The sequence below is a fragment of the Gallus gallus genome, chromosome 1, assembly GCF_016699485.2.
Source record: "Gallus gallus isolate bGalGal1 chromosome 1, bGalGal1.mat.broiler.GRCg7b, whole genome shotgun sequence".
Classification (NCBI taxonomy): domain Eukaryota; kingdom Metazoa; phylum Chordata; class Aves; order Galliformes; family Phasianidae; genus Gallus; species Gallus gallus.
The window spans coordinates 2,876,788-2,891,249 of NC_052532.1; the positions used below are offsets into that span (position 1 = coordinate 2,876,788).

Consider the following 14,462-nt stretch of genomic DNA (forward strand, 5'->3'; position numbering starts at 1 on the left):
TTTGGAGTCAGGATGGGAGATATTCAGGTTTCATAGATGTGAGCCACAAGAGTGAGCGTAAGGGCCAGAGGACAGGCCATGGTCTATTTGCTAGTATGGACTTATCTCAGTGTTTCGTATTCTGGATCCCTTAGTAATGACAAGCATACTTTATTTTTGGCAGAATTAGAAAAGTTTAAGACACTTTCTGCAGACTTTATCTTTGATTGCTAGGTCTTGACTGGTAAAGCAGTAGGAAAAAGGCTTAAAATAATATATCCCGCTGGGCTGTCATTCAATAGAAACAAGTTTCCAGTGCTCCTTCTGTCTGTAACTCATCATGAAACTTCGGACAATTTTTTTTCCACCTTTGTATTCCTCCAGTGTGCCTTTGTCATTGATTTGTCAGCCTGCATAATGTTGTCCCTGACTGACTGAATGCTTCCAAGATAGCTTAAGAATTGTTGGCTTCACTTTTTCATACTCTCTTTCTTGTTGTTTTATAGCTGTTAACAATTGATGACAACTTCTGTGGCCTGGATATGAATGCCCCCTTGGGAGTATCATCTATGGTGCGAGGGCTCCCCATTTACACTGAAGATGGAGACAGAATGACATCTGTGATTGCTTATGTCTACAAGAACCACTCGCTAGCTTTTGTGGGAACCAAGAGTGGAAAGCTCAAGAAGGTAAGACCTAATGCTGTGTTCTAACTCAGTTTTTCACATATTTATGGAGATAGGTGGTGTTGAAAGGAATGTGAGCGCAGACCTTACTGTGAGGTGCATCACCTACTTTGAGGATAGCAAATGTTTCAGTTGACAAAAAACTGTGTTTCACCCCCAAGGACTGGGTGCTTGTTGTGAAGGAAAAGTGTTTTCATCAATAGACAGCTGTGTCTGAATGATAATCAGAGTTATGTTTATGGAGCAACCATGGCTGAGGCCACATAAATAAATACACTCTTTATTGAATTAGAACTTATGTTCCTCACTCTGTGTTCTCAAAAAATAGAAAAGCCTGTTGCACGGCTGTAGCTCTGTAGTGTAACAGCTGCCGTAGTTCATCGTGTACGGCAGTAATACAGAGCTTGAGAGTTGGAAGCTTTGTTGTGTGTTTAGTAGGTCCTCTCCCTAAGTCAGCAAGAGGTATTAGAAGTGGCCTTATTCTAACGATGGGCATCACATCCATTTCAACCCTCTGTGCCAGTTTGGCAACGTTTGAATGCTTGAGCTGGGAATGCTGCAAAATATGATTTGTGAGGAGATGGGTGAGAAGCTGTTATAGGAGGTTGGAGGAGCCCCGGGGCTTGGACTGGGTGTTGAATCCTCTTTGAATTCCTTTTTGCAAATAATGTCAAGCTGAGGAGATGAATGTGCTATTAAAAAGTCTCCCACTATGGCTTGTGTATATGATGGGCAGAGCAAAGAGGAGAAAGGGATTCATTTGTTCATAGATGTGTAAGGAGGGTCTGAGATCTCTGGTTTTGATCCTCTTGCTACTGCTTCATTTAAGAAGAACACCAAGGTTTTAAACTCAGGTGGCATTACACCCATGTGGTAGGAGGTGTATGAAATAGGATCCTGCCCACTGACAGATGTCTCCAGACAACTTCAACAGAGGAAAAGCTTCTGGTGCTTTTGTAAAGAGTGTGGTTGTTTTAGTGGTCTGCTCTAGCACGTGGAAAAGGAGCCAAACTGTTTTTTAAACAGTTGTAGTAAAAATAATCTCCTCCCCTGACTAATTAGGTTTTGCTTCCTTGTCATCTGTGATAACATAATAAAACGTTTAGTTCTCCAGCCGGTCTCACTGGAGGAAGAAAATGTGTAGCTGAGATCTGAATGGTAAATATCCAAAAGACCTAAACAGTTAAGAATGCCTATTGCTTCTCTGCATTCGTGAGCTTTTGGTTTTAATTTTGGCGTCAGGAGAAGGAAACTCAGACGTAGCTCTGTCTTTGCCTTTGCAGGTCAAAATGCAGAATCCAAGCTCTCATCCCTTTTGAAAAGGGGAAAATAAGAGTGAGAAAGCTTTTTATTTTTTTTTTCTGAGTGTGGTAGAGAGCAGAGACATCCTTATAGGGTAAAGAATGAGAAGAGGGGTGCTGAACTAACTGATGTAACTTGAGAAAGCTGTGTTTTATTCTCTTTTTCCGAACGTGATGAATGCTCTGCCTGTGGTAGTTAGAGCACTGGGTCTGTGTGTCAGAGCAGGGCTGGAGCTGTGAATAAGGGTTTCGTGGGATGAATAATTATCTATCAGAAAAGCAGCATGCAGAGCTGAACATCAGTGCAAAATGAGGCTTCTTCAAACTCATGTGGTTGTTTGGACCAACTGATCCCGGAAATAGGCATTCCCTTCAGGTTTGGCCCCATCCTTGCTATGACTTCTGCAACCATTTACTCTCCTCCAGGGCTCCCGAGGGTATCTGCTTTCCCCCTCCGATGGCCACACAAGGCCAGTTTGGCACTGAGCATTTTTACCTGGTCCCTGCCAAAGCTTCACAGCCTTTCAAAGCTTGGTTTCCCATCTTGGCTCATCAGACAGGTGCTTTGGGATTGGAAGCAAAGGGAAATACTGCACTGGTAATTGCAATTCCTGAGAAGTCCATTGTGTTGGGATGAAGTTTGATTTATGTTTTAAAAAACTGCATATGGGTAAATTGGAATCAGCTATGTAAGATTGGATGAAACTCTGTACCAGTGGATGAAGCCCAAGGATTCACCTTTTCCTGATGGGCCACTACCACACGTGGCACATACTGCTGTTTTTGTGGTGCAGTGCAGCTGCTTGATCAAGCCACAGTGAAGCATTTCTGGATAGCACAAAAAGATGCATTGTTATATTATCTTCAAAGCAGCAGGATCTGCTCAGTTGTTGCTGAAAGATTCACTACAAATAATTAGAAGATGGTTTTGGAGAAACTTCCCTTATTTTCTTGCAGTTTCAGTCATCTTCCCTGTGTTTTTATATGAAAAAATACAGACCATGTATCAGATTTTGAAGAATGAAATCTGTGGAGGCAGTAAAAAATACCCACAGTCATAAAGCAATATCTGTTGATATACAAATGTCACATGTCAAAGGAATGTATCCAGTGGCACACAAAACTTGAAGTAAAATATCGTGCTTTACAGGAACGTATCATTAAAATGAAAACTAGCAGCACATCAGGAATCTGCCCACGTAACCAAGACAACAAAGAGAGAAAGAAAAGGAAAAAGCACGATAGAGATAGGGTAAGAAAAGAGTGAGTGAGAGAGAATGACAAGGCTGGCCTTAGCTGTTCCACTGCCCCAGGCAAAATAGTTCTTGCAGCCCTTGCTCATCCACATAACTACATGTGCAGACCAACAGGAAAGCTCTGAGTAATACCCTGTAGAAATATGCCCTCCAATTCTGCCAGCTTGTCCACAGCACAGTGTGGCCCTGCAGAACAATTATAAATAGGATAAAAATGCTGCACTGTGAAAAGGAAAAATCCCCCCGTCTGTATCTTGTGGCAGAAACCACAGACCATGGATTAAAGGTTTGATGGGTGTTGGTGTCAACTTGGGAATGGAGAAGGCAGCTCAGGGATGAGTGGGCTGTGAGACAGCCAAGCTCAGCCCTTTAATCTAACAGGAGCTTCTATTCTTCTTCTGTATATGCTTTTCCCTTCTACAAATGGAAGGAAATACTTTGTTTGCTCAAAGCAGTGTTGGGAGAAATTAATGCTCTGCAGGTTGCAAGGGATTCGAGTATAAAAGCATGAGGATTCTATCACACAACTAAAGCAGGTAAATCAGATGAGATAGGGAACTCCTGACCACTTGTGGGCATTGAAGATCCTGTGGTGGTACTTATGAGAAATATTTTTGTGTTGAAAGCCTTGGCCAAACTGTGTTACGAACACATGTCATGGTTAAGAGAATGTGGCAGCATTCAGTATTCATTGTCTATCTTCCCGGGGTGTGTAATGTATGGATATTGCTTTTGTGCAGATAGTTTCCACTCAGGGAAAACAAACAAACAAGGAAGACAACTTACCTGCAATTATTCTGTGTGCATGTGCAGGTTTAAAGAACAACTTAACATTTAAAAATATCAGCTTGGGAACAGCCCCAGGAACTGCATCTCTGTTCATAACAAGGCTTTGTCCATTCTGAAATGTCTCCTCTAAAATGAAGAGGTAATAATTTACATTTGTTTGAAACTGCTTTGTGAGAAATATGCTTTTATTCCATCAAAATATTTCATTTGAAGCCTTCCCTATGCTAAATTCCTCGCAGAGAAAGAAGCTGAACTTAAGCGTCAATTCTTTCACTCTATGGCCAATATTTCATTTTACATGAAATCTCATCAGTTTGAGGTCTTTGAAGAGGCTTTACATTTAGGGTAAAGGTTTTCATTCAGATTAGACAACTCTGAAACGGGGCCAACACTTCCCATCAGGTATCACTTCAATTTAGTAGAAAACTCTCACCATCGGCCAGTTTTACGAACCACCCTCTGGATTACCCTGAACCCTTGAGACCTTGCTTTCTTTGGATCCAAAGCAAAACACCATAGGGAGACTTTTCAATTTGAGAACTCAAATTGGCAATTCTAATTTTGGGCCCATCTCACAGTTGTGTTGGGGAAGATTGGCTTTCTCTTATGAATAGTTGGGATGGAAAGTACTGCATGTTTTAGCTTTTGCTGGCTTCTGGTCGTGTAGCTGTGGCTGACAGCTCTTCCAGTTGTGTGCTGAAGCTTTGTTTACTGACTGTTTGCCTTTTGAGAGCTTCAGAATGAGTCAGCACATGGCTGGAAGATGAAGCACCTTGGTCCATGCTTCAGGAGGGTAACCCTGAAGGACACTTCAACGCGCAGCTTCATTATCATAGTTGATTGCTGTGAGTTCCCTCTTGCAGCAAGTCCTTGTCTCATCCCAGGTTGGAATAGAGCCCTCCCAGAGCAGAGTTCATCCTGGTGGGATGGCTCTTGACAGGGCATTAGATCTTTCCACAAAGCAGGGTGGCTATTAAGTGCCATTAGTGGGCAACACAGTGAAGAAATGGAGCTTTTTATGCAAAACACTGTTGAGCGAGGTAAAAGCTCAACAGGTGGAAGAGCTCTGTCCAGGTTAGTGATATTGCAATGTACCCACATGGTGAAGGGAGGAATTGCTCCTCTTTCTCCTCTGACACATTACTTCCCATCCAAAAGCTGGAGCTAACGAGAGTGAGCCTTGGGTTTGTTGAACACAGTTTTGTGGACTCTGATAACTGCAGAAAAAGCCAGATCCTCTCTGTTTCTCCAAGTATAAAGGGGTTCTGAATATGCACAAGACATGAAACTCTGCTCTGTTTTGATGTTCCCTGGAGGATATTCTGCTGCTGACAGCGCTCTGCAAATGTCAGCAGGAAACCCTGCTTCCTTCTCCTTCCCTCTGCTGCTTTGAAGGAGTCAGATTCTTTTTAAAAAATTATTTTTTTTTTCCTAACTGTTTGGCAAGTGGACTTGACTGCTCTGAAAACATGCTGTAGAGGCTCCAGCTCCTGCTGAGAAGCTGGTTTCTGCAAGAGGGACTTGCTCACCCTGGCCTCTCCTCACAGCTTCCTAAATCAGCAGGAGTCCTAGTGCTTCACTCGCTTGTGATGGAATGATACAGTTTCCCATCTGTATTTGACATCTATGAAGGCTGAAGCTTTCTCTGTCCTGCATTGATGTACAGTCACTTTTTGAGAGGTCATTGCCAGCTTAGATGCCTGAAGAGTACTCAGTTTTCTGGATGTGACAGCAAGAAAGCTGTGTTTTGCTAGCCTTGGTGTGATCTGCCCTTAGTACTCATGTTGGGTCCCCTGAGAGAGGTGGTGGTAGAAACCTATGTGAACACAGACCAGTGACAGCTACTCATACTGGGCCATGTAAAAGCCATTAGCTGGTGATACTGGAGTCTGGCATGACAGAAATCATGGAATCATAGAATGGCATGGGTTGGAAGGGACCTTACAGCCCATCCAGGTCCAACCCTCTGCCACAGACAGGATTGCCACCCACCAGCTCAGGCTGCCCAGGGCCCCATCCAACTTGTCCTTGAGCACCTCCAGGGGTGGGGCATCCCCAGCTTCTCTGGGCAGCAGTGCCAGTGCCTCACCGCCTCTAAGTATTTCTGCCTAATGTCTAGCCTAAAGGTGCTGGGTGTTTAGTTTCTACAGGTGAAATCAAAGTCATAGGACTTATAAATCCTGGCTGTAGGCTGCTGTGCTATGCAATCTCTGTCCTGTCTCCTCTGAAGCCTTGGTTGGGAGCACTGTTCTGTTCTACACTTCAACTCCAGGTCCATCTTGTAAAAAGTGGGTGGGAAGCAAGTTTCTCAGTGCATACATCCTTCCCAGAGCTGCAACCGTCTGGAAAAATCAGACTGAATGGTAGAGCTGGCATCTTGAAGGACCTAGGCAGGCTGGAGAAATGGGTTGACAGGAACTTCATGAGATTAAAGGACAGCTGGATTAGAAATTTCAAAGTCCCCTCTAGCCTAGATCACCCTGTGATTCATTCTCTGCTGCAAAACTCCAGGCCCTAAACCACACTACAGGACCCGTATCTGGGCTCTGCTGCCGAACATTTGCTTTAAACACTTGCTAATTACTCTATCACTGCAAATGGTTGCTTGACCTCTCACACCACTCCTGTCCATTGCCTTGAGACTTCTAGCTACAGCTCCTCAGGGCATTATGCTGCAGTGAGCTTACTGCTCCTTCCAGTGTTTGACTGCAGTAGGAACACTCCCTTTAGTCTGCTAGGGAGGTGGCTGTTTCTAACAAGAGTTAGAGCATGGTTCTTGGCAGAGAGCAATTAATTCTCCCTGTCTTTCCCTCAAGTATCTCTCCCTGCTTTCTGACTATTCAGCAATCTTCATGCTGGTTTGCAGGGTTTGGCTGAGCTGTGCTTTTGCTGGGTGCCTTGCATACATGTGTTTTTGAGGTTTCGGTTTAACAGTGCCTTGTCAGAGATGGGATCGTGTGAATCTAATCCCTCCAGATGCAATCTGCTCTTCAAAGCCCAGAGGTGCACGCTGGCTGCTGCCACGTGTTCTCTTTTGCTGGTGCTGATCTGAATGTTTTTATTCCTGACCGCAGTGGACTCCAGCAGACCCATTGCAGCAGGGAAGGCAGCAGGCTGTACTGTCAGCTCTTCAAGGCCTTCCTGAAAGAGGCTGCAGCTTGAATTTGACAGATTTCTAGTCCCAAAGCAGCAGAGCTGCATTCCCCCACAGTGGGCTGAGGATGTGCAGGAAGAGGGATGTTTGTGACAAAAGCAGACACAAAGGGACAGGTAACAACTGCAGGTCCTGCTGCCAGTTACCTTGTTGAAATCCAGGGTCCCTGCAGCCTCCCCAGGGGATGGCTTGCAGTGACACTGTTGTCACCTGCCTCGTCATGGCAGATGATTTTCAGTGCGGTGTTGCAGGCTCTCTGCAAGATGTGTGGAGTGTTTAGGCTGCCACACCTGATGTGTCTGTGTTGCTCATTGAAACCATGCAAGGGGAAAAAAAAGAGATACATCTCTCTGCCCTTAGTTTTATGTGCTTCTGTTTGACTTCATCCCTCTGTTCCCTGGGAAGCCCTATGGAAGAGACATCAGGTGAACAGCTTTGATCCTCACCTGCCACTTGTACCCTCCAGGGTGACAAAGAGAGGCTGTTAGTTCCCATCCACTCCTCTAATGCCCAGATGGATGCTCAGCCAAAATGGCTCTTGTCATTCCTTCTTCCTCTTTCTGTCCCTTTCCCTTTTCACTAAGATAATGACTTCTCAGGGAGCCCTTGAAGTGGCTCTTGCATCTGCCTTTGAATGCCTCTTGCCTGCTGACCCTTCTTATGGGAAGTCGGCTTAAGTGCGATTCTCCTAATTAGTTTTGCTTTAATTTAATCTTTTGAAATAATTTTATCAAAAAAAGGAAACCTTTTACCCGCTCCTTCATTTCATTGGCTTGTTTTAATGCACAGTGTCTGGGTTTATTTCTCTATTTTTCTTGTCTCTAGATAGGACATAATTTGCATATTTGATTAAGCTCCATATGTTATCAGGGAGCCAGTTGAAAGAACAGCAAGTCCCTGATAAGGCACTGTGCATCCATCTCTTCCTTTCATAGTCCTTCACTCTATCCCCCTCCTCATCCTGCATCTAGGTCTGTGCCCAGAATCACCTCTACAGTCTGTCTTGTCTTCATCTTCTTTCTTTGGCCACAAAGAATCATAGGATGGTTTGCATTGGAGGGGATCTTATTAAAGCTCAGGCTGAACCAGGCTCTTAGGAACCTGACTGAGCTGTAGATGTCCCTGTTCAGTGCAGGGGAGTTGAACTAGATGACCTTTTAGGGTCCCCTCCAATTCAAATGGTTCTATGACTGTAGAGTTGCAGCCCGAACATGTGACAGATCTCAGGTTCAACTCCAGATAGGTTTTGATGTAGACATCAAAACTGGACAGCTCCCATCTTTAGGAAGGAAGTAGAAAGGGTGCAGAGCATGGGAACTGAGTGCTGGTGAAGATGTTAAGCATGACAATAAGGTCCAGGTTCAGTTCCCTGTGCCCTCCTAACCAATCTGCCTGCTTGCTCATAAGAGAATCTTGCTGTATCTATGAGGTATGTATTGCATGAAAGAAGTTTATTTCCACTCTTCACTTTTTATGTTTTTCAGGCCTTTGCTGGGAATTTAAGATGGACTCTGTTGCACTGGTCTGCTGTACAGTTAGCTCATCTACCAACTGCTAGAAATGGCTGCTGTGCAGAGACAACAGCAGGGTCAGAGTGACTAGGAACAAAACAGTCATTGATAGAGATCCACACTTTTTCCCTGAAATCTCATGTGTATTTAAAGCTGCATATAAATATATAATGTGTGTGTACATGTAAAGGATGTTGTTTTGAGGCTTTGTTCTCTGGCTACTGTTCTGTGAAAACAATTTGCTTTGTGTAGTTTTCCCTAGCCCACCCCAAAGAACCCTTTTCTTTAAAGTAAGTTGTGGATGCCCTCAAGGAAACTTAAGGAGATGCTTTGTTTAACAGTAACTCTCCTTTCCACTGGTGATGCTTAAACTGGGGGAGGCTCTGCTCAGCCTCTGACCTGTAGCAGGCGATTTCTGAGGGTAAATAGGGAGTAGATTCCCACTTGCTCTGCTTATGCATCACATGGTCCCTGTTTTCAAATAAATTCATAGAATCATATAATGGTTTGGGGTGGAAGAGACCATAAAGATCACCCAATTCCAAACTCCTGCCATTGGCAAGGACACCTCTCTCTGGATCAGTTTGCCAAAAGCTAAGTCCAACTTAACATTGAACCAGTTATGAGGATGGAATATCCACAACTTGTCTGGGACAACCACAGATGTGTGGTTCCAGTGCCAATTATCCTCTTATAGTCTCCAGAATCCAGGAAATGCTTGGAGAAGTTTCTAGTAAAGTCAGGTTGGATTTATAACAGCAAATAAAAGTAGTATAACTAGCCGTATTAGCAGAGCTGGAGAAGGTACCACGGCTTGCATAAGGTAGCCCTTGGCTATTTGAAAAGAGCTTTTCGCTCAGCTGACACCTTGAGAGTAGAAACGAGGTTTGATTTATGAGCTAGTTCTTAATTAAAAGGCAAAACGGAGTGTGTCTTCCTTTGTTTGAATGAATGACTTTCAGCTTGAGCTGATTGGAAGAGCCTCTCCCCTGCATACATCCAGGCTCTCCAGTGCATGGCAGCCTGTCAGCATCACTGTGGTGTTTGCACACCCCCATTAAGGAGCTTTGTGCTGTCTGTATGTCTACTGCTTGTGAACACTGCTACCTAACTCAGTCTTGCTCTACTTTGATATGTGCTTACTTGTGTAGACCATTAGTTTCCTTCTTCCAAAGGGATGCTGTCAAATATAGTTAGGGAAAAGTCTCTACAAAATTGTATCCAGTCTTGTGGTGTTTGTGAAGTCAATGAGAAGGAAGGTGGAGATAAAATCTCCCTGTTCCTATACAACTTGGTCTCTTCCCCCTAGTGCTTCCTTCAGTTTGGTTCAATGACTTTGGCTTGTTACACTGCATCATCTGTCATTTTTTCTTGGTGGCAGCCTGGCTTGAAAACAACGAAACTTTGCTGATTTTAGGACCCATGTGTATGAAGCCTGGAGGGGGGCGTGGGAGAGTTGTGCTGGATTTTGTAGACCCCAACTCATATGACATCTGTGAGAGTGAAGACGTGTGTTGCTATGCAGGATTCGGGGATCTGATCCTGCTTGGTCTGGCACTTGTTGTTTTTATTTTTTTTTCCTGCCAAAACCCTGTCAGTAGCCTTTCACCTCTCCTAAATGAAACCACACGGAAGAGCTGCAGGTCCCTAGCCCTTCCTGAAATTAAAAAAGCTTACTGCTGGGTGAGGGGTAGAAGTATGGGTTGAAGGCTAGACCACGACTATTAATCAAAGCTGTGGCTCTAGTAAAGTCCCTCTGGGATGCTATGTCCAGGGTGAAAAGAAAGCATCTTGCTATAGCTGTGACAGCAGCAGTTAACGCTGTAGATTTCACTATATTCTGATAGTGTTAACTTTAGGTTAATGCCTTTTTCATGAACCTGCCTCTGTCATCACTCGGCTTTCAGTGTACTGGCCAGTGTTACACCAGCTTTGACCCCTAGGAAGATCATTTGTTTCTTAAATTAAAAGGGATTGAGTTGGATAAGGATTTCAGTGTGAGACTTTGAAAGGAAATAGATGTGCTGGCTGTGTTGGTATTTGCACTTGACTAAACAGCAGAACTGTGTTAATGGAGAGATTCCATCTTTGAGACACATCTCACAGAAGATAACTCCTGATAAGAGCTGGTCTAATGTATCAGCAGCATTGTGTTAAGTATGCACCATCACCTCCAAACTGGGATCCTCCTTGGTGTGGTGAATGTGGAATTAGGTTGGAAATGAGTCGCACACTCACAGGCTCCAATGGGAGATGGACCCATTGGGACCCTGGAAGTGCCAAGAGAAGCAAAGTCGAGAGGAAAGCTGGGAACCACTGATCTATGGGTTTCAGCTCTGGTTTCAGTCCTTCATGCCAAACATGCTCTGCTGATGATTCACAGGACTGGGACACTTTTGGTAACAAAACATGAACTCCTAAGGGACTTCGGTGGGTTTTGGAAGCTCCGTGGGTGCTTGCTTTTTAAGCTGATGTGGTATGTTGGCATGGGACCCCAGCACTGTTGTGTTTAAGGCATCCTGGAAACGCAAACCACTGTTTCTACTGCCAGTCATGCTGGTGTCTCACCCTGCTGGGATGCTCGTGGCTGTAGTCTGGAATCATCCTTCCCTTTGACTTCATGTAACTTTTTCTGATCCTGGCAATGTATTTCAGCGATGTCGGGCAAAAGGTTATCGCTGAGAGTGGCAGAGACCTCATCATATTAATTTTTCAGAATCGTTCCAATGAAATCTAATTAAACACAGCGACCAGAGCAGTGCGGATCTCCTTATGTTTGCCTCATTTGTCATATGGTTGATTAAGGCTGGGTTATCAGGGGGAGTTTATTGCTTGTGATATCTGCTGGGATGGATGTAGTTTCACACACTATGGGCACTTTGATCTTTTTCCCCACTGCTTACAAGTTTCTGTTGGCTTCTCTTGGATTTCATATGCAATCGATTTATCTCCTTGGGGTCTAAGGGAACATATTGATGATAGAGCTAACCTGAGCGATAAGGAGATGTCATGCATGCTAATGCATTTTCCCTGCCCTTTAGACAGCATCTCTGTGCTAGTAAGAGATAGGGCCCTGGCATCACATTAGGCTTGAGCATTTCTTTCTTTCTCTTACAATGAAGATAATTCATTTTATTGTTTCCTTACAGAACTGAGGAAAACGGGTGAGTGAGGGGGGAACTTCTAAACCAACAAACTCACACCAGCACCAAATCAAATCTTACTCTATTTCCCTCATCTTTTTCAGCAAAACAAACAAATCTGCAGAACTCCAAAAGCTTTTATGGACTACAAAACAACTATTTATGGTTATTTGACCTCCCCACCCTCCCCTTTTCTTCTTTTTCCTGTTTAATTAGCTCTCATTTTACAGATATTTCTACTGTAAGATGGGAAAGTCAAAATCTTTTGATGCTTTCAAACCCCTTCTCCCCCTTGTGATGTTGTAAATGAATTCCCCAAATCCCACCTATATTGGGAATTTTTAGCTAACTTACTACTCATGGAAAGGAAGATATTCCAAATTTCTATCTCTGTTTTCCTCACACGTCTGTCTTAGCATGCAATATATGGAGAACTGCGAGATCTTACGAGACCGCTGCATTTAAGCTCTTAGTAAAACTTCTTCTGCCGGGTTAGCATTTCTGCCTGCTTGGAAACTGGAGAACTGAACTCACCTGGGAGCTCCCGTAGTGAAATAAATTATCATAATATAGTGGGAAAAGAAAAGATTTTTAGAATGGTGGAGTAGCACAGGGCTACCCTGGTGAATTACATCTGTTCATTTAGAGCTGTAATATTACTTCGGCTTTGAGCTGCGTGACTGAGAAATCTTTATTTTAAGGGGAGGGGGCTGCTCGGGCTGGTGGAAAGCAGGAAAATTTAACATCTAAATGTCAAAAGCCCCAAATGCCTCCTGACACTAATTGTTAGTAATTATAATAACAAGCTAAAACTGAGAGTTAATTGCTAATTAATGATTTTAAGCCAGTCTTGTGTTTTTAGGTGAGTCTGACTTCTGCATCTTTGAATTTTGGGCACTGACAGTGACATGAAGTGGTAGATGGGGGGAGGGAGGCAAGAGATGAGAAAACCTATCACAATTAGTATTCTAATGCTCTACTTTTAACAGATTGCTGGCATAATGCTTGCTTATGCAGATGCAGGACCATTCACCAAGGTGTTATATGCCTTACTGTGCTAACAAAGATTAATATTTAGCTTGAATCTGGGCGATGTTAGGGGGGGATCTGAGCCGTATCCTTCCTGCAAAGCTATGGGCAGTCCCAATTTATGATGAAGCAAGTCAACAAAGCCCAAATAACCACAAAGTTATTACAGTATCATCCACCAGTTCTAAAGATACCAGCATGGTTGTTATTTTTTTTCCTCTGGATTTTCACCTTGATCATGCTCTGCTTGTCTCCTACTCTGTGATCTAGCCCAGGCTACCACTGTGCTGCTTTCTTCCCTGTTAAGGAAATCTCAGGCGCTTTCCTCTTTAAAGCTCGCATTGACATTGCAATAGAAGTGCTGCCCTTCTCCTCACTGCGGAAGGCAAGCCCCACTAGGAAAGATGATATCATTGGCACTAAATATACACCAGCCATCAGGCCCCTGGTCTGTGCCAGAGATGCTCTGGCAGACTCTGATGTGACTTATTTTCTATGTTTTGTCGATTCTGTCTGTGGCAGGTGATTTCATTAACTGCTCTTTAATTGCTTGAGAAGAGCTCAGCCGTTATTTGTCTGTTTTCTCCCTCCTGACAGAAACCCAGGTGAAGCAGTTTCCTTGTAGTTTTCTCCTCCAGGATGCACAGGTGTTGTCACCCTGTTTCCAAACCTACTGGTGTATTATTATTATTGTTGCTATTACTATTATTTTATATTGTTATCACAGAATTGTTTGAGTTGGAAAGGACCCTTAAATGTCATCTACTCCAACTCCTCTACAGTGAATAGGGACACCTACAGCTAGATCAGGTTGCTCAGCTCCCCATCCAGCCCGATGTTGAATGTCTCCAGGGATGGGGAATCCACCATCTTTGTCATAAAAATATTTTCCTTATATCCAGTCTAAATATCCCCTCTTCTAGTTTGAAACCACTTCCCCATGTGTTATCACAACAGATCCCAGAGTATAATAATAATACTGATTATTATATTTATCAGTTGAGTAGGATGGGGCTGCAGATTTAAGAATTTGAGCTCAATTCCTACAAAGTTCACTTCCAGGATTTTAACTCAGTCCCACCTCTTGTGACAAGGTTTCTGTTGCAGAAGGACTAGGACTCTCTTGGTGATGCTTGATAGGCCACCAGCTGTCCAGGTAACCGTAGACTCATGTGTCCAATCTTCCTATTTGTCCTGTAATTATTAAAATGGAGAGAGAGATGGAAAAAGGTGGTTTGGGAGAGGACTGAGTTCCTCAAACCCACTCTGAACGGGGGATGAGGAGTCCTCAAGACTTGCCCAGTACCTGTTCAGTAAACTACTCAGTGCATGTTCATATATTCATAGAACCACAGAATCATAGAATGGACTGGACTGAAAAGGACCACAATGATCATCTAATTTCAACCCCCCTGCTGTGCCCAGGGTCGCCAGCCACCAGACCAGGCTGCTCAGAGCCACATCCAGCCTGATCTTGAATGCCTTCAGGGATGGGGCATCCACAACTGAATTTTCCTCACACTTCCTGACTTTTGGAGGGCATTTGACTTCATTTCCTCATCTTTTTTGACATCTGGTCCCTTTCCTCCAATAGCTGCTTTGTGTGATTCCTTT

At 43.7% G+C, this 14,462-nt stretch overlaps 1 protein-coding gene across 4 annotated transcripts in view; it reads left to right on the forward strand.

The window, feature by feature from the left end:
* PLXNA4 (plexin A4) overlaps nucleotides 1-14,462 on the forward strand; it is a 454,438-nt gene that overhangs the window by 46,271 nt on the left and 393,705 nt on the right. For all 4 annotated transcript variants that reach the window (XM_040663912.2, XM_015291826.4, XM_015291976.4 and 1 more), the window contains exon 3: nucleotides 486-668. In XM_040663912.2, coding sequence (XP_040519846.1) covers nucleotides 486-668 — 183 coding nt within the window. The remainder of the gene's footprint in view (nucleotides 1-485; nucleotides 669-14,462) is intronic.